General features: G+C 38.8%; 1 protein-coding gene and 1 pseudogene across 1 annotated transcript in view; both read left to right on the top strand.

The window, feature by feature from the left end:
* Window positions 1–17,577, top strand: part of TMEM116 (transmembrane protein 116) — a 54,621-nt gene extending 37,044 nt beyond the window's left edge. Inside the window, exons 5-11 of the mRNA XM_044244254.1 lie at window positions 6,580–6,684; window positions 10,804–10,853; window positions 12,020–12,103; window positions 12,466–12,601; window positions 14,434–14,578; window positions 15,298–15,371; window positions 16,369–17,577. Of these exons, the coding sequence (XP_044100189.1) occupies window positions 6,580–6,684; window positions 10,804–10,853; window positions 12,020–12,103; window positions 12,466–12,601; window positions 14,434–14,578; window positions 15,298–15,371; window positions 16,369–16,620 (846 nt within the window). The 3' untranslated portion in view covers window positions 16,621–17,577. The remainder of the gene's footprint in view (window positions 1–6,579; window positions 6,685–10,803; window positions 10,854–12,019; window positions 12,104–12,465; window positions 12,602–14,433; window positions 14,579–15,297; window positions 15,372–16,368) is intronic.
* Window positions 6,997–7,590, top strand: LOC122902093 (annotated as a pseudogene).
* Window positions 17,578–18,980: the final 1,403 nt, after the last annotated feature.

An 18,980-nucleotide genomic window follows, 5' to 3' on the forward strand; every position in this document is an offset into this window, starting at 1 on the left:
ATGAGCATGGGATGTTTTTCCATTTCTTTGTCTTCTTTACTTTCTTTCTTAATTGTTCTATATTTTCAGAGTATGGATCCTTTACCTCTTTGGTTAGGTTTATTTCTAGGTATTTTATGGTTTTTGGTGCAGTTGTAAATGGTATCTATTCTTTGATTTTTCTTTCTTCTGTTTCATTGTTAGTGTATGAAAATGCAACTGACTTTTCTGTGCATAGATTTTATATTCTGTGACTTTGCTGAATTCCTGTATCAGTTCCAGCAGTTTTTGGGTAGTCTTTTATAGAGTCTTTCTTTATAGAGTATCATGTCATCTATGAAGAGTAAAAGTTTGACTTCTTCTTTGCTATTTGGATGGATTTTATTTCTTTTTGTTGTCTGATTGTTGAGGCTAAGACTTCCAGTACTGTGTTGAACAACAGTGGTGAGAGTGGATATCCCTGTTGTGTTCCTGACCTTAAGAGAAAAGCTCTCAGTTTTTCCTTATGAAGGATGATATTTGCTGTGGGTTTTTCATATAGTTTTTATGATATTGGAGTATGTTTTTTCTAGCCTTATATAGCAGAGAGTTTTTTTTCCCAATTTATTTATTTTCAGAAAAACATTATTCATTATTTTTTCACCACACCCAGTGCTCCATGCAAGCTGTGCCGTCTATAATACCCACCACCTGGTACCCCAACCTCCCACCCCCCCACCACTTCAAACCCCTCAGACTGTTTTTCAGAGTCCATAGTCTCTCATGGTTCACCTCCCCTTCCAATTTACCCAAATTCCCTACTCCTCTCTAACGCCCCTTGTCCTCCATGCTATTGGTTATGCTCCACAAATAAGTGAAACCATATGATAATTGACTCTCTCTGCTTGACTTATTTCACTCAGCATAATCTCTTCCAGTCCCATCCATGTTGCTACAAAAGTTGGGTATTCATCCTTTCTGATGGAGGCATAATACTCCATAGTGTATATGGACCACATCTTCCTTATCCATTCATCCGTTGAAGGGTATCTTGGTTCTTTAGCAGAGAGTTTTTAATCAAAAAAGGATGCTGTACTTTGTTAAATGCTTTTTCTGCATCTACTGAAGGATAATATGGTTCTTGTTCCTTTCTTTTATTGATGTGGTGTATCACACTGAAACAAGGGCTTTGACTGACACACTGGACCAGATGGATTTAATAGATATATTCAGAGCATTTCATCCTAGAGAACAGAATAGACATTCTTCTTGGGTGCACATGGAATATTCTCCAGAATAGATCACATGCTGGGTCACAAATCACATCTCAACATACAGAAAGACTGAGATTATACCATGCATATTCTCAGACCACAGTGCTTTAAAACTTGAATTCATTCACAAAAACTTTGAAAGGATCACAATTACATGGAGGTTAATAAGCATCCTGCTAAAGAAAGAGTGGGCCAACTAGGAAATTAAAGAAGAGTTAAAAAAATACATGGAAACAAATGAAAATGAAAATACAACAGTTCAGAACCTTTGGGATGCACCAAAGACAGTCCTAAGAGGGAAGTCTACAGCAGTACAGTCCTTTCTCAAGAAATAAGAAAAGTCTCAAATACCTAACCTAATCTTGCACCTAAAGGAGCTAGAAAAAGAACAGCAAATAAAGGCTGCATCCAGAAGGAGAAGAGCAATAATGAAAATTAGAGCAGAAATCAATGATATAGAAATTGGAAATGGAAATATGGAAATGGAAAAACCAGTAGAACATATCACAAGGAAACTAGGAGTCGGTTCTTCAAAAAAATTTAATAAGATCGATAAACCTGTAGTAAGACTTAGCAAAAAGAAAAGAGAAAGGGCCCAAATAAACAAAATGATGAGGAGAAACCACAACAAAATGATGGTTGAGAAATTACAACCGACACCGAAGAAATACAAACAACTACAAAAGAATATTATGAGCAACTATATGGCAACACATTAGGCAATCTGGAAGAAATGGATGCATTCCTGGAAACATATAAACTACCAAATCTGAAACAGGAAGAAATAGAACAGAAATAGAACCTGAACAGGCTCATAACCAGCAAAGAAATTGAAGCAGTAATCCAAAAATCTCCCAACAAACAAGAGCCCACTTTGGATGGACTCCCAGTGGAATTCTACCAAACATTTTTTTAAAAAGATTTTATTTATTTATTTAAGAGAGAGTGAGTGAGCAAGAGAGAGCATGAGCAGGGGGAAGAGCAGAAGGAGAGGAAAAAGCAGACTCTCCTGCTGAGCAGGGAGCCCAATGACATGGGGCTAGATTCCAGGATTCTGGCATCATGACCTGAGTCAAAGGTGGACACTTAACTGACTGAGCCACCCAGGAATTCCCCTACCAATCATTTAAAGAAGAATTAATACCTATTCCTCTGAAACTGTTTCAAAAAAATAAATGAAAGGTAAACTTCCAAACTTGTTCTATGAGGCCAGCATTATCCTGACCCCAAAACCCAAAGACCCCACCAAAAAGGAGAATTACAGACCAGTTTTCATGATGAATGTGCATGCAAGAATTCTTTCCAAGAGGGGCACCTGGGTGGCTCAGTGGGTTAAGCCGCTGCCTTCGGCTCAGGTCATGATCTCAGGGTGCTGGGATCGAGTCCCGCGTCGGGCTCTCTGCTCGGCAGGGAGCCTGCTTCCTCCTCTCTCTCTCTGCCTGCCTCTCTGCCTACTTGTGATCTCTCTCTGTCAAATGGATAAATAAAATATTTTTTTTAAAAAAAGAATTCTTTCCAAGATACTAGCCGATAGGATCCAAGAGTACATTAAAAGGATTATTCACCAGGACCAAGTGGTAGACTCTAGGAGTGGTTTAGCATTTACTTTTAACAGCTTTATTGATATATAATTCACACATTTATTTATTTATTTTTAAAAAGACTTTATTTATTTATTTATTTATTTGACACACACAGAGAGAGAGATCACAAGTTGGCAGAGAGGCAGGCAGGGAGAGAGGGGGAAGCAGGCTCCCCACTGAGCGGAGAGCCTATGAGGGGCTCGATCCCAGGACCCTGAGATCATGACCTGAGCTGAAGGCAAAGGCTTAACCGATTGAGCTCCCCAGGCGCCCCTAATTCACACATTTAAAGTATACAAGTCAATGGCAACCATCGTCACAATCAATTTTAGAATATTTTAAAAAATTTTATTATGTTCAATTAACCATCCTTTAGCACATCATTAGTTTTGATATATAGAATATTTTCATTACCTCAAACCGCACACTTCCTATTCATCACTCTCCAGTCTCCTCCTACCAACCCTCGGTAACCACTACTGTACTTGTTGTCTTTATAATTTTGCCTATTCTGGACATTTCATTTAAATGGAATCATGCATTTCATATAAATGGAATAATACAATATATGGTCCTTTGTGACTGGCATCTTTCACTGAGAACAGTGTTTTCAAGGTTCATCATGTTGTGGCATATATCAGGATTTCATTCCTTTTTATTGGTGGATAATATTCTTTAAATGGATATAGCTCTTTATTTATTCATTCAACAAGTGATGGGTATTTGAGTTGTTTCCAGTTTTTGGCTATTATAAATAATGCTGATCTGAATGTTTGTGTACAAGTTTTTGGGTGGACATGTTTTCATTTCTCTGGGGTATATACCTAAGAGTGCATCTTCTGGGTCATATGGTATAACTCTGTTTTGAACCTTTTGAGGTACTGCCAGTTTTCCAAAGCAATTACACTGTCTTATATTCTGATCAATAGTGTATGAGAGTTCCAATGACTGTATCCTTGCCAATACTTGTTATTATTATCTTTTTAATTATATCCATCCTAGTAGGTGTGAAATCGTAGCTCATTATGGATTCATTAATTGACTTTAAATGTCAATCTGTCCTTCATTCTTCAGATTAATTATACTGTTAGTTATGTATTTCTTTTTATTTATTGATATATTCAGTTGGTAGTGTTTTGTATCTATTCATGAAGTATATATTGCTCTGTAGTTTTCTTTCTTTGTTTTTGATAGTATCTCTATAGAGGTTTTATAATCAGCTTAATTCTTTGTTCATAAAAACAGTCTGCATAGTGGCACCTGGGTGGCTCAGTTGGTTAAGTGTCTGTCTTTGGCTCAGGTCATGATCCCAGGGTCCTAGGATCGAGCCCTATGTTGTTGGGTACCCTCCCCAGCAGGGAAGTTTGCTTCTTCCTCTCCCTCTGCCCCTCCCTCTGCTGTGTGCTCTCTCTTGTTCACTCTCTCTCTCAAATAAATAAATAAAATTAAAAACAAAAACAAAATAAGCTGTGTAGTATAGCCTCCTTTTTTTTTCCTGAAAGCACTATGCAGTACTTTCATGATTTCTTAAAAAAAAAAAAAAAGATTTTATTTATTTATTTATTTGACAGAGACAGACAAATAGAGAGGGAACACAAGCAGGGGGGAATGGGAGAGGGAGAAGCAGGCTTCCTGCTGAGTGGGGATCCCAATGTGGATTTGGGGCTTGAGCCCAGGACTTCAGGATTATGACCTGAGCTGAAGGCACTCGCTTAACGACTGAGCCACCCAGGCTACCCCTAATTTTACTGTGGTTCTTTTCTCTTTTCTTTTCTTTTCTCTTCTGTTCTCTTCTCTTGTCTTCTCTTCTCTTCTTTTCTTTTATATTATTTGTTTGAGAGGGAGAGGTAGAAAGAGCATGGGTGGGCTGAGGAGCAGAGGGAGAGGTAGAAGCAGACTCCCTGCTGAGCAGGGAGCTGGACACTGGGCTCAATCCCAGGATCGTGGGATCATGACCAGAGCCAAAGGCAGATGCTTACCTAAGGCACCCAGGTACCCCAACTCTAGTTCTTTCTTGATCTTAGTTTAAATGGTTACCAGTTTTACTGATTGAGTTTCTGTTAGATGCCAGACATAGCAGATTTCACAATGTATATATACATTGTGAAATGTACAATCTGCTGTGTGTGTGTGTGTGTGTGTGTATACACATACATATATATATATGTATGTATTTTTTTTTGGCTTGGATGTAGTGAACTCTGAATCTATATGATGCTTTCAAGACTTGCTTATTTTTCTTTTTTTTTTTTTAAAGATTTTATTTATTTATTTGAGAGAGAGACACAGTGAGAGAGAGAATGAGCGAGGAGAAGGTCAGAGAGCGAAGCAGACTCCCCGTGGAGCTGGGAGCCTGATGTGGGACTCGATCCCGGGACTCCAGGATCACGCCCTGAGCCGGAGGCAGTCGTCCAACCAACTGCGCCACCCAGGCGTCCCTCAAGACTTGCTTATTTTTCTAAGACATACTTTTAAACTTTGATTCAGACAGTTTTCCATGTACAGCTAATTTTGTCCCATTAGTGACAAAGGGACACTAATCATAAGGGACTCTTCTTATGATTCTACCTTATTATGCTGTAATATCTTCATTTCCTGCCTATGTATTAGGACATCTTTACACTCTGAGTGATGGAAACACAAACTATTGCTTTGGAGATTGTTTCACCTATTCCTCTGTGGTTGTTCTGCTCCTGGTCTTCATGGTTTTCTGTCTCACATGTATAGATCAGTACTTAATCAAGGACTTGACGGTACCACTGCAAATCTCCAGAGCACTACACCTGTGTAGCTACTTCTTCTTTGATAATCTACTTCATATATTATAGCTGCTTTGGCCTCTCCAAACTCTGAACTCTGCCTCCTCACTCACCAAGACAGCCCGTCTGTTGGTTTCTCCTTCACGGCACTCACTTTTTCCTGCCAGTGAGTTGGGTCGTTTGCTTGTTTTTCTTCTTTCAGGGATTACTGTTCTGGACTGATGGTTACCTTAATATTTGAAAACAGGATATTCCATATATTTTCCCCAATTTTTAGTTTTTAAGGCTGAAGGGCAAATTCTATTTCTATTATTTCATCAAAGATGGAAGCAGAAATTTTTTTCTCTGGGATTTTGTCCTGCTTATTCATTGCTATCTTGTCAGTTCTTTGATCCTTTTAAGGATCTAAAAAATATCTCATCTACTATGTTTAGGTTTTTTTAAGACTTTATTTATTTATCACAAGTAGGCAGAGATGCAGGCAGAGAGAGAGAGAGAGGTGAAAGCAGGCTCCCTGCTGAGCAGAGAGCCTGACGCAGGGCTCGATCCCACGACCCTGGGATCATAACCTGAGCCGAAGGCAGAGGCTTTAACCCACTGAGCCACCCAGATGCCCCCTATGTTTAGTTTTTTTTTTTAAATGGGAAACTGGTTCAAATAATTCAAATTATTAGAAATGGAAACCTTTACAGTCTTTCCAATTAAAAAATAAAATAGAAAAATACTCCAGGATATCTTCATAAATGTAGAACAGCTGGGTGAGAAAAGGTGGCTAATGATGTGATTTCTCTAAATAGTCAAAAGGATAAAATAAGGAATCCAAGACGTAAAATAGGTAGGCCTGGGTAGAATTCCCAGACATGGCCCAGTTTTGCATGTTATGGATATTAGATGGTACATTATTAATAGACCATTAAGTAGGATTCTTATGGTAGAAGATAATGTAATAAATTGAAAGAAGTCAGACCATAACAGTTATGAGGTTTTTTTTTTATTCTCACCTAGATATTCTACATTTCCTCATTTCTTTACACCGTCAATTACATCTGGTATCTGTACAAAGAGTTGAGGATGAGACACAACCAGAATGGAGAGAGCACATTTCCACTGGTAAGTTTTATTCAGAGTTGATAGTTAAGAACAGTATGCCTGGGTGGCTAAGTGGGTTGAGCCTCTGCCTTCAGCTCCCGTTGTAATCTCAGGTTCATGGGATAGAGCCATGCATGGGGCTCTCTGCTCTGTGCAGAGCCTGCTTCCTCCCCCTCTCTCTGCCTGCTGCTCTGCCTACTTGTGATCTCTCTCTCTCTGTGCCAAATAAATAAATAAATAAATAAATAAAATCTTAAAACAAACAAACAAACTATGCTACCCATAATTCTGTGGACTCACCCCTCCTGCCTTCTTTCCTCTGTCTTTAGTGCCACCATAGTGATGTGCATGAATGTCCTGGCACATGCTCTTAAGAGCATTAAAAATGCTTAAAAGAGGGCGCCTGGGTGGCTCAGTGGGTTAAGCCGCTGCCTTCGGCTCAGGTCATGATCTTGGGGTCCTGGGATCGAATCCCTCATCGGGCTCTCTGCTCAGCAGGGAGCCTGCTTCCCTCTCTCTCTGCCTGCCTCTCTGTCTACTTGTGATCTCTGTCTGTCAAATAAATTTAAAAAATGCTGAAAAGAGAGACAAAACCCAGGTTCTTATTAGGCTGTGCTCCAAAGTCATCGTCTGGTTTCTCACTGTGATGATGAAGCATGATTACATTGGCGAATTTGAAATCATTGATGATCACAGAGTGGGGAAAATTGTTGTGAACCTCAGGGGCAGGTTAAACAAGTGTGGAATGATCAGTCCCAATTTAATGTACAACTGAAAGATGTAGAAAAATGGAAGAATAACCTGCTTCTACCCCACCAGTTTGGTTTCATTGTACTGACAACCTCAGCTGGTATCATGGACCATGAATAAGCAAGATGAAAACACACAGGAGGGAAAATCCTGGAATTCTTTTTCTCAGGGGTTTAATACGTATGTACAAATAAAATGCCTCAATGGAAAAAAAAAGAGTATGATGAAACAAATCCATATATTCTTGATAAACAGTGCAAGCACTCAGGACTGGGTAGGTGAATTCATGGAGCTTAATAAAAGAGAAGTCATGTTTCCATTCTGTTGAAAAGATTTCCTCTTCTCTCTTGCCATCAAAAAAATAAAAAGGTTTTGATTATAGGAAACATTATTTGCAGTACTGTCATTACTGCCTAGTTCCGTCCTTCTTAGCTCCATGCCAGTCCGGCATGCCAAGAATAAGATCTTGGGTAGAGTCAGGGAAGGTGCTCAGTTTGCTCACATGGGATTTGGGCTCCAGGTGTTGGAAAGGGAGAATGTCTGTTTTGCTCTGCTATAATTCTTCAATATGTGTGGATAACAGATGGTGGTTTGCAGAAGAGCAGAAGGGTTCGTGTTTGGTAATCAGAAAACAAGATGGATCCAGGGAATAGTTGTCTTCCCTTCTTTGGTTCAAAGAGAGTTTGGTGCACTGTCTAGTATGACATTTATAAAAGAGAGGAGAACACTAAGTACATATGGATTTTTTGTGTGTGCAAACATATTTTACTTATCACATAATTCATTTATTTTAAGTTACAATCCAGTGGTTTCTAAAGAAGACTTACTATTATTGTAAAATAATATCATAAATCAGTTCCAAAATATTTTCTTCATCCTAATTGAATTCTTCATGCCCATTTATTGTTAATTTCCTACCCACCCCCTGTACTAGGGAACTGCTAATCTAATTTCTGACTCTGTAGATTTTCCTTTTCTGGACATTTCATATAGATGGAATCATCCAATATATATTCTCTTGTGTCTGATTGATTTCATTTATAAGCTTTTGAAGTTTATCCATTATAGCATATGTAAGTCATTCATTCTTTTTTAGTGCTAAATAGTATTCCGTTGTATAGTTTCTTATTCCTGATTCTTTCAGTATATCACTAAGTGATCTTGGTAGAAAACATTTATAGGGGCGGCTTGGTGGCTCCATCGGTTAAGTGTCTGCCTTCGGCTCAGGTCTTGATCCTGGGGTCCTGGGATTGAGCCCCACCTCAGGCTCCCTGCTCCCTCTTCCCCTTCTTCCTGCTCATGCTCTCTCACTCTCTCTCATATAAATAAAATCATTTTTAAAAAAACATTTTTATGATGTTAGCAATTTTCATTTCTTTGGCTGCCATTGTATATTTTAATCTTATTGTATAGATCTCACTTAATATTCCAGTTTTCTTATTTCTATAGTATCCATTCTATTGTGGTTTTTAATTTTTTAATTAATTAATTAATTAATTAATTTTATTTTTTAAAATTTTGTATGCTTTATGTATTATATACCATATTCTTTTTTTTCCAATTTATTTATTTTCAGAAAAACAGTATTCATTATTTTTTCACCACACTCAGTGCTCCATGCAAGCTGTGCCCTCTATAATACCCACCACCTGGTACCCCAACCTCCTACCCCCCCACCACTTCAAACCCCGCAGACTGTTTTTCATTTTAAATTTATTTTTTATTTATTTGACAGAGAGAGAGAGATCACAAGTAGGCAGAGAGGCAGGCAGAAAGAGAGAGAGGCAGAAGCAGGCTCCCTGCCAAGCAGAAAGCCCGATGCGGGGCTCGATTCCCAGGACCCTGAGATCATGACCTGAGCCAAAGGCAGAGGCTTAACCCACTGAGCCGCCCAGGCACCCCTATTGTGGTTTTTTAAAAGAGTTTATTTTAAGTGATCTGTGTGGCCAACATGGGGCTTGAACCTACAACCCCGAGGTCAAGAGTTGCATGCTCCACCAACTGACACCCCTGTTTTGTTTTTTTTGAAGGGGATTTTTTGTTTAAAATCATCATGGAGTAAATTAATCTGGAGAACTTACCCACATACCTTTCTCTAGAGCCTACAAATCACTTCTAGACTTAATGAAAGTGGTATACTCTCATATGCCTGATGAAACTCAATAAAAATTTGTTGAATGAATAAATGGTACTATTATCTAAGTTTTTTTTTTTTAAATCAGAGATTCATTGACAGTAAGGTAAGAACAAGAATTAAAAACAGTTTAGCCTGATGGGTAGAGGATAGAATAAAAAGGGAAGAAGGGACACAGGTAGGAGAGGTCACCCAAGATTGATTTTACTTTTCTCATTTTACTTAAAGTCAACAGTGACTGTTTTACTTGAAATCATTTACTCTTTCTGATCCATAGTTTTTAGGGCAAATCAATTACCCATCTCTGATTATTGATTAACTGCTCACTTAATGCTTATTGATTTTTAACAATGCCATTCTAAAGATTTATTTATTTATTTATTTGACAGAGATCACAGATAGGCAGAGAGGCAAGCAGAGAGGGAAGGGGGAAGCAGGCTCCCTGCTGAGCAGAGAGCCCGATGCGGGGCTTGATCCCAGAACTCCGAGATCATGATCTGAGCCGAAGGCAGAGTCCTTAACCCACTGAGCCACTGAGCCACCCAGGCGCCCCTAACAATGCCATTCTAGAATATAATAGGATCTCTTTCCTCAGAACAGAAAAAAGCTGTTTTCTAGTCTATTCTCACTTTGAGGTGTTCTATTCAAATTCTTTTATCATAAACTTCCAGTGGGTAGATAACATTCTTCTATAAATTATTTTTCAGTGTCTAACACAACTGGGGGTGTTTGGAATGTTCTTTCTTCTAGATTCTAATAGATGTTATATCCAAAGGGCTTATTTGACCTCCCTCCTTTATGCTAATCCTGGCCTACTAAGCTTTCTGCTGGTCATTTTATACATAGACTTCTGCTCCACTCTTAAGGTCTGAAAAGTCCACACCTCCCTGGATCTAAAAGAGAATAGGATTGAACTGTTATTAGAAGATGGAGGAGTACTGTATGATTTCATATTTACCTTTCTTTTTTAAAGAATTTGTTTTGGTATCCAAGTCTTATATTAAACTACTTCCCACAGGCTTTCCTTGTGGCTGTTGTTGCTGTTGTACTTTTTAGATTATAGTAATAGAGATAAAATTCTCTTGTCTCCATTGCTAAAGAACTATCTGTTTAATTGAGTTTTGTAGCAAATATTGCTTGACAGAAGCAGGCTCTTGGGAATTTTTGTTTGTACAAGTGATAAGTAATGACCTGATATTTATTTTATTATGATTGACAGTATACTAAGACTTTGCTCATATTTATTTTTTTCATAGGTTATAGATTATACTTGTCATGTTGGTCAAATAACCATCATTTTGTCAAGGTAAGGTTTTTGCTTTCCTTTCCTAGCAAGGTGTAAACTCATTATTCTGTGGTCTAGGTGAGAACAAATAGGACAGTGCCCTTCATTTCCATAGAGTCTATCACTCCTAGGTCCTCACAGAGCCTTACTGAGTTAGAAGCAACAAACATATGATCATTGGAAGCATATTCCCAGGTAGAATAGGCAAGCAATTTTAGATTCGGATTTTAACCTTAATTCTGCCATTAATTCTGTGTGATCTTCAACAAATATTTCGCTTTAAGTCTTTGGACTTCTAATTCTGTTTTATATCATAAAGAGTTATAACAGATAGCTTTCAAGATCTCATCCACCTTTATAACACTGGGTGAGAGTCTTGGAACTATTTACCCTCAGAGGGGTCTGGATCTCACCTAATGTAGTAGTCATGTCAGAGTTGACATTAGAGTTTATAACTTTTACTTGTGGATCTTTCCCTCTTGTAGGAAGCTGGCTGTATTTAGCTGGATTAATAATTGGTTATTTAAGTGTATGCTTTAAAAAAGCTCCTAGATATGGGGTGTTGAAAATTAAGTTATTCCTGGTGGCCATGGAAAGTTAGCACATAACCCCCTGTTAGGTTTTTTCCTTTCACTTTGATCCACACCCAGAGACTCTCTGACACCATTGTAGGGATCATTAATTTAGGTAGGAAATGCATTCTCCACTACACTTACCCACCAATTGGACAAAAAGTATACATAAGGTTTTTTTTTTTTTTGACAGATCACAAGTAGGCAGAGAGGTTGGCGAGAGAGGGGGAAGCAGGTTCCCTACTGAACAGAGATCCCGATTTGGGGCTCAATCCCAGGACCCTGAAATCATGACCTGAGCCAAATGCAGAGATTTTAACCCACTGAGCTACCCAGGCACCTCTATATATAAGGTTTTTGAGGCATTTTTCTTGAAGAAATTATATCTATATAATTATATATATGAATATATATTATTATATAATATATTTATTATATGTTATATATAATGTATTATATATAATGTAATATATATTTTATATATATATATATATATATATTTGTGGAGAGTGGAGGGGTGATGGAGTTGGGAGAAGAACAGAGTATTTTGTGATGGGGAAAGGCCATAAAAATGCCGGACTATTAGGGTGATTTTTTTTTTTTTGTCCCTCCCAGCCTGATACCTCTTCTGTTAATGATACCTGTATTCTGTCTGGGCAATGTTAGTGAATGTTTCCACAACTTCAGCCAGAGCCACAGGTAAGCAAGGGCCAAATCTGTCATTTCTGTGGTAGACTGCACCTTTTCTTTTCTATATATAGAGATGGAAAAGACTTTCTACATACATTCTGGCCAAGTTGCTTGTATTTGGAACAAGGTTCTATGGAACCTTGGTAGAGTCTATAGAACAAGGTATAATCAAAGCAAAAGATACATAAATAGGAATATAATATGAAGTGACTGGAAGATAATGTATCTATAAGAAAGAATAAGGTATTATGGGCCAGGGTTAGCAGAATGGTAAGTAAAATTGAATACTTAATAAATTTTGTTTTACCAAATATGTATCTCTCTAGTGTCGTATCTGTAGTAGTGGTCCTGTCCATTGATTCTCTTCCTAGGTGTATTCTGATGTTCTCACCACCATCAGCCATGGCTAAACTGCCTTCTGCCAACACATCTGTCTGTAGCACACTTTATTTTTATGGGATCACCATTTTCCTGACCAGCTTTCTCCTCAGCCTCCTCACCATTGTGGTATGGTGCCATCTGCTCTTATGGAAAGAGAGGGGATTGGGAGTGATAGGACGTTATTCCCAGGGACTGGGAAAAATGGGATGGAGAGGCATTTCCTAAAGTCTTAGAACTAAGAAAGTAGCTAAGAGATAATTGACAGTTTAATTACTATCTCAGTATTTGGACTTCCCAAGATTAAATGATTAGGGGGGAAAGAGTCTCTGGTCATTATGTGAGAATTATGCTCACTCTAGGACTAATTAATATATGTTCCTGTGGATCCTCATGGAAGACCAGACCAGAAAATTAGTATATGTCATGTATACTGTATAGTATATGTCAAGTATAACGCTCTAGAACATTAGAAATGTGCTGTGATTTAATTTGATTATTTTCCAAATAATGAGGGAATTTTTGCTAGTGCAGCTGGCACTTGTGAACAAAATAAAATTATGGAGAATTTCCTTTAACAATTTAAAAATAAATTGTGGAGATAGCTTAGATCAAATCAGCAACTTTGTAAAGAGGGTGAAATGAATAGTTTATATTAAGATGATTCTGATGATCTTCACTTAGAACTAATTGACAAGAGAGGCAGGTATCCCATAGCCTGGTACCCTGGGGATTCTTTTTTTTTTTTTTTAAAGAATTTATTTATTTATTTGACAGAAAGAAAGAGACATCGAGAGAGGAAATCAGGCAGGGGGAGTGGGAGTGGGGAGTTGGTGGGGAGTGGAAAGGGGAGAAGCAGGCTTCCTGTAGAGCAGCGGCCTGATACCAGGCTCAATACCAGGATCCTGGGACCATGACCTGAGCCACCCAGGTGCCGCTACCCTGGGGATTCTTGATTGCTTTTTTAAATAATGCAATCTTCAGAACTGATTCTACTAGACATTAATATTCCCAAATAAGTGAAAGCCTTCTTTTGATTCCTATGTCTGTGAGGAAATGAAATTACATGGCTAAACTTAATGAAATAATTGGCTTATTAACTTAGAGAGTAGGTCTGGATGATTAGGGAGAATTTTAGATTTGTCAGATTTGTTACCAAGATTATTACCTAATTTACTCCCCACAGAAAGCACATTGGAGGTCTGAACTGATTTATATTTGTTTCATTAGCTTATATGGAGAACCCCCAGAGGTAAGGGGAAAACAGTCCCCTTTTCCATCTAAGGGCAAGAAGAGACTTCCTAAAACTTTATTTTGCTTTGAGTTGAGAATTTCAGCTCAGCCATGGTGCTGATGTATTTATTTTAAGGGTATTAAGCACAGAATACTTTCTAACACAGGCTCTAGTAAAGCATTTTATTTTTATTTATTTATTTATTTTTGACAGACAGAGATGACAAGTAGGCAGAGAGGCAGGCAGAGAGAGAGAGGAGAAAGCAGGCTCCCTGCTGAGCAGAGGCCGATGCAGGGCTCAATCCCAGGACCCTGGGATCATGACCTGAGCCAAAGGCAGAGGCTTTAACCCACTGAGCCACCCAGGCACCCCTAGTAAAGCATTTTAAAAGAGGGCCTGGTTAGATCTTAGCTTTAACTTCCTATATATACTGTGATTAGCCTCAGTTTTTTGGCGGGGGGGAAGCCTGAGTTGATGTAAAGTTTATGTATTGAACATGGTAACCACAGGTTTGGCTAATATCTATCCATTTCCCCTGGGCTAGAAAAGTTCACTCTGAAGATGATTTTCTTTCAGAAAAATCCAGTCTTAGATGGTAAAGACAGGAGAACAAGTTTTCCTGCTGTCAGATCCTGAGAGAGGTGATCCCCCTATAACAATAGGAAGCTAAAGCATGGAAGTTTTACCAAGCCTCAGGCAAACTACTCATTGATGTACCCCTGTTTAGGTCTTACTCATCCAAGCCCAGACCCTTTATAAAAAGTTTGTGAAAAAAACTGGCTTCCTGGGGAGTGAACAGTGGGCAGTGATTCACATTGTGGAGCAGCGAGTACGCTTCTACCCGTTGGCCTTCTTTTGCTGCTGGGGCCCAGGTGGGTATCTTAAAAGGAAGAGCTGGGCAATAATGAGGACACCTATTGGGTTCTGATGAAGCAAAGTGGTCTCACCAAGAAGAATGACTGCAACTTGTAAAATTCCTGTCCAACTGTAAAATCTATGTTGGTCCCACTTTCTTCTTTTTCTTCCTGTGTTTTAGACATGAGATGCAACCTTAGAGAGGAAACATTCTGATAGAGTTCAGAGATACTAACACCTGTCCCTCCTAGTACATAAAATATAATGAAGATCAGATTGAATAGTACTTATGAAAGATCTTGGTGAATTCTGAAGCACCAAGAAGTGTAACTTATCTCCCCATAGTGTATCTTAACCAACATTGCTACACTGTAACCTGCAAAGTTTAGTCAGTGAGGAATGGAAGTAGGAGACCGGAGGCCCAGTGGTGCATGTTACTGGTTAATCTCATTCCTAGTCTTCATTATGCCTGTATCCTTATTTCTCATGATGCATAGGCATGTATACTGGGGGATTTTTTGTAAAGATTTTATTTATTAGAGAGAGAGAGCACAAGCAGCGGGAGTGGCAGGCAAAGGGAGCCCCATGCAGGACTCAGTCCCAGGACCCTGGGATCATGGCCTGAGCTGAAGGCAGATGCTTAACCGACCGAGCCACCCAGGTGTCCCTATACTGGGGAATTTTATGCTCAGACAGGTAGGGATGGCGAGAAGATTTATACTTCGTGTTTTCACAGCTGTCATTCTGGTGATCATAAAGTTGACCAAGCTACAGAACATGAAGCTTCACATGGCCCTCTGTGTTCTCCAGGTAACACCTTCATTATCCATTTTTACACTCTCTTATCCTGTTCTCTTACACTGACATTACTCAGTAAGCACAGTTTTTTCCCTTAGTGTATTTATTTCTGTGTTGCAAAAAAGAAAATGTATTATTTATATTCAGTTATGAAAAGTGTGAAGTTTTCCTCACAGATAAAGTAGATACTTCTGTGAAAGTGTTGCCATGCATTCCAGAGCATATGTATCTCTGGTTAACTTCATTTTATTGGTGTGTTTTTAAGGAATGGGTAACAAAAAACCAAAATCTACCAGATAATGTTTTTATGAAACACTGATTGTGACATAATCTCTCTCCCACCCAAAGCGAATTGAATGGGACAGATTAGCTATTCCAGGTAAATGAGGAGCGACGAATACAGAGATAGAACAGTTCTCTCTTTTCCTCTTTTATTAGACTTATGAAGCTTTTTTTGGGTTATTTGACTATACTGATAGGGCATTTTCCTCAAGCCTGACCTGGGAAATGGGAGTAATGAGAAAGGGGATTGAAATCCATTCATTTTCGTTATGTATGTGCCAAGAAGTATGACCAACCCGCAGTCATCCATTACAAGGTATGGTGCAAAGAATGAGTTCAGGAAGAGCTAGAATGGGATGAAATCAGAGAGGTTGACAAACCATGAGAGTCGGGACCATGAAACAAACTGAGGGTTACAGAACAAAGGGGGTGGGGGGATTGGGTAACCGGGTGATGGGTATTAAGGATGGCATGTGTTATGTTGAGAACGGGGTGTTATATGCAACTAATGAATTGTTGAACACTATATCAAAAACTAATGATGTACTATATTTTAGCTAATTGAGCATAGTAAAAAAAATAGCTAGAAAAATATGAAAAACTGACACCAGATTTTGCTGTTTGAGATAAAACAAATATAACAGTTCTTTATAAATAAGGGGAATGGGGACAATTCCCTGGATCTCTGAAAACCTGAAGGATGGGTTCCATCACTTCATCTCCTCAGGCTATAACAGCATCATCCCAGGGTCTTCTCAACTGTGGAGTATATAGCTGGACACAATACAAGTTCTACCAACTAAAGCAACAGGCTCGGCGTGATGCAGACACCCAAACACCATTATTATGCTCACAGAAGAGATTCTATAGCAGGGGCCTAGATACGATGGAGTCTGCCCTTGGTTTTGATACCAGCCCTCCACCATTCTTTGAAACTGTAATACTGGAACATCCAGGAACCAGAATTATTCCACATTAATGGATTGAGAATGTTGGGGAACAACATCTCAGGTCTTTCCAACCATGCCTTAAACTATGGAAGTGAAAGAGGATGTAGTGCTGTGGTTAGTAGCTTTTCTTGTTGAATTGGGCAGGATCTCTCTGTTATTCTCAGATTTACTAAAGTCTTTGTTCGGAGAGGTAAAGTCACTTTCCTTCTAAGAGATAGACTTCTATACCTCAGTGAATACTATATTTGTTTAAAGCTCTTCTGGATAATTTCCAAGTTATTACTTACATGTGCCATTTCCAGGCTCTCTACTCTGTGGTCGTGTGGGAAGTAGGATGGCATGCAGCAACTTGCTCAGATTTTGCTAGTATTGTTATTTTCTCTGAAGTTGGACAAAGAAAGTCCTGGGTTTCTGTTTTTTGAAGAGTTTTTGAAACTCAGAAGAAGCGAGGACAGTAACTACCAAAAAACTGACAGTGGGATCCTCAGGCACAGCCTCCTCTCTTATTTGTTCAGTGCTGTTCTAAGTCTTGACAGTAGGAACCATCTGCTCTAGGAAATTAAGGCCAATCTCATGAAGTTACAAGGGATAATATGATCTAAGAGAAATCAGGATTAAAAGAAACTTTAGGTATCAAAAACTCTCAACTCGCATTTATAAGCAGAAGTCCAAAGGTAGGTTTCATAGTCCCTGGACATAGAATTAGATTGAACCATTTGAACTTAGCATTTTTGTAGGTGCAAATGACTTAATATCATCAATTTTGCATGGTTTAACCTAATGGTAGGTGCTCGATGTATGTTTATAAAATAAATGAATGAATAAGTGAATGAATGGCTAGAAAGAACCTTTTGGGAAAGAAAAGATTCCCAGATTGCAGAGCCACATTCACTAGCAAGAATGTCTACCTGTTTCTTCTTCCCCCTCCCCTCTCCTTCATCATCTTTCTCCTCCTCCTCTTCTTCTAAAAGATTTTATTTATTTATTTGAGAGAGAGAGTGCAAGCAGTGGGTGGAGCAGAGGGAGAGGGACAAGAAGACTCTATGCTGAGCATAGAGCCTGACACAGGACTCAATCCCAGGACCCTGATATCATGACCTGAGCTGAAACCAAGATTCAAACACTTAACTGACTGAGCCAGCCAGGGACCACCCTTCTTCTTTAATCACACAACAAGTGGTGTTTGATCTCTTTAGTTAAGTTATGAACAAAACCAGATACTAAGGGCATCAGATACTAAGATGCCGAAACAAAGAAGAAAAGCCAAATGGACAAAGTAGCTGGAATGACAATCAAATAAAACACCTGGAACTAATAACGAGATGCTTCGCACCTAATTTACTCCTTTGGTCTGTCCAAGGAAAAATCCTCAAGGTTAGAGATAATTGACAGAGTAGATTACAATGGTGAATTAGATAGGATACTATGAAACCTAAATTCCAGAAATCACTCTGAAGGAACTCTCTGTAGAAATGTTAGGGAGATCAGTAACGGATCTTTAGGTTTGAGGCCATGAGCTTCACCCTACTGTGGAGGGTGACCTGGCCTTTTTACTTCAAGATCACATCTTGAGGCCTGTCATTGCCCCATAGTTCTGGAAACCTGATTTCTGGGTCGCACAGAACAAGAAAGATTGCTTCACATAGGGAGCTTCTTTAAATTCTTTTAATTTAAAAAATGAGTATGTATTAACATTTGGGGTGGCAGATGGAAAAAAAATTCCTATTTCTGTAGACCTTGAGGGACACCAGAACTACGGAGTCTGATTCTTAAAAAGTTTTTTTAAGTGGGGTACCTGGGAAGCTTAGTCGGTTGGGCATCTGACTCTTAATTTCTGCTCAGGTCATGATTTCTGCATCATGGGATTGAGCCCCACAGCTCTACGCTCAGTATGGAGTCTCTTTCTTCCTCTTCCTCTGCTCGCGCTTGCTCTCTGTCTCTCTGTCTCTCTCTCACAAATAAATAAAATATTTTTTAGAAAGGTCTTTTTTGTATCACTTCATATTTGGCTTTATTATCAGAAAGAAGGTAATGATGAAATGTTTTTCAGGTTTGTTCATCTTGCTTCTCTGATGAATTTTTTGCACAGACATTGGTTTTAGATCTTCTATGGATGTAAGTAAACAAAAACATAGTAGGAATGAGAGACAGTAAAAGGCTAGGCAAGATCCAGATTAGGATTATAAGCTTTTTGTCATACTGAGAGTCAGAGCAGACACATGGAGCTGGGCCACTATTCAAACTGCCCCCCAAAGCCCTAGATTCACATGTAGGAGGGGTATGGATGTAGACACAGTGATATTCATAAAATTATTGCAAATACCCCTCCATGACACTTGTCCAGGTTGTAGTCATAGTAGAGTATAGAGGTATCTAAGCAGGTCTGATT

This window comes from Neovison vison, chromosome 3 (assembly GCF_020171115.1).
Source record: "Neovison vison isolate M4711 chromosome 3, ASM_NN_V1, whole genome shotgun sequence".
Taxonomy (NCBI): domain Eukaryota; kingdom Metazoa; phylum Chordata; class Mammalia; order Carnivora; family Mustelidae; genus Neogale; species Neogale vison.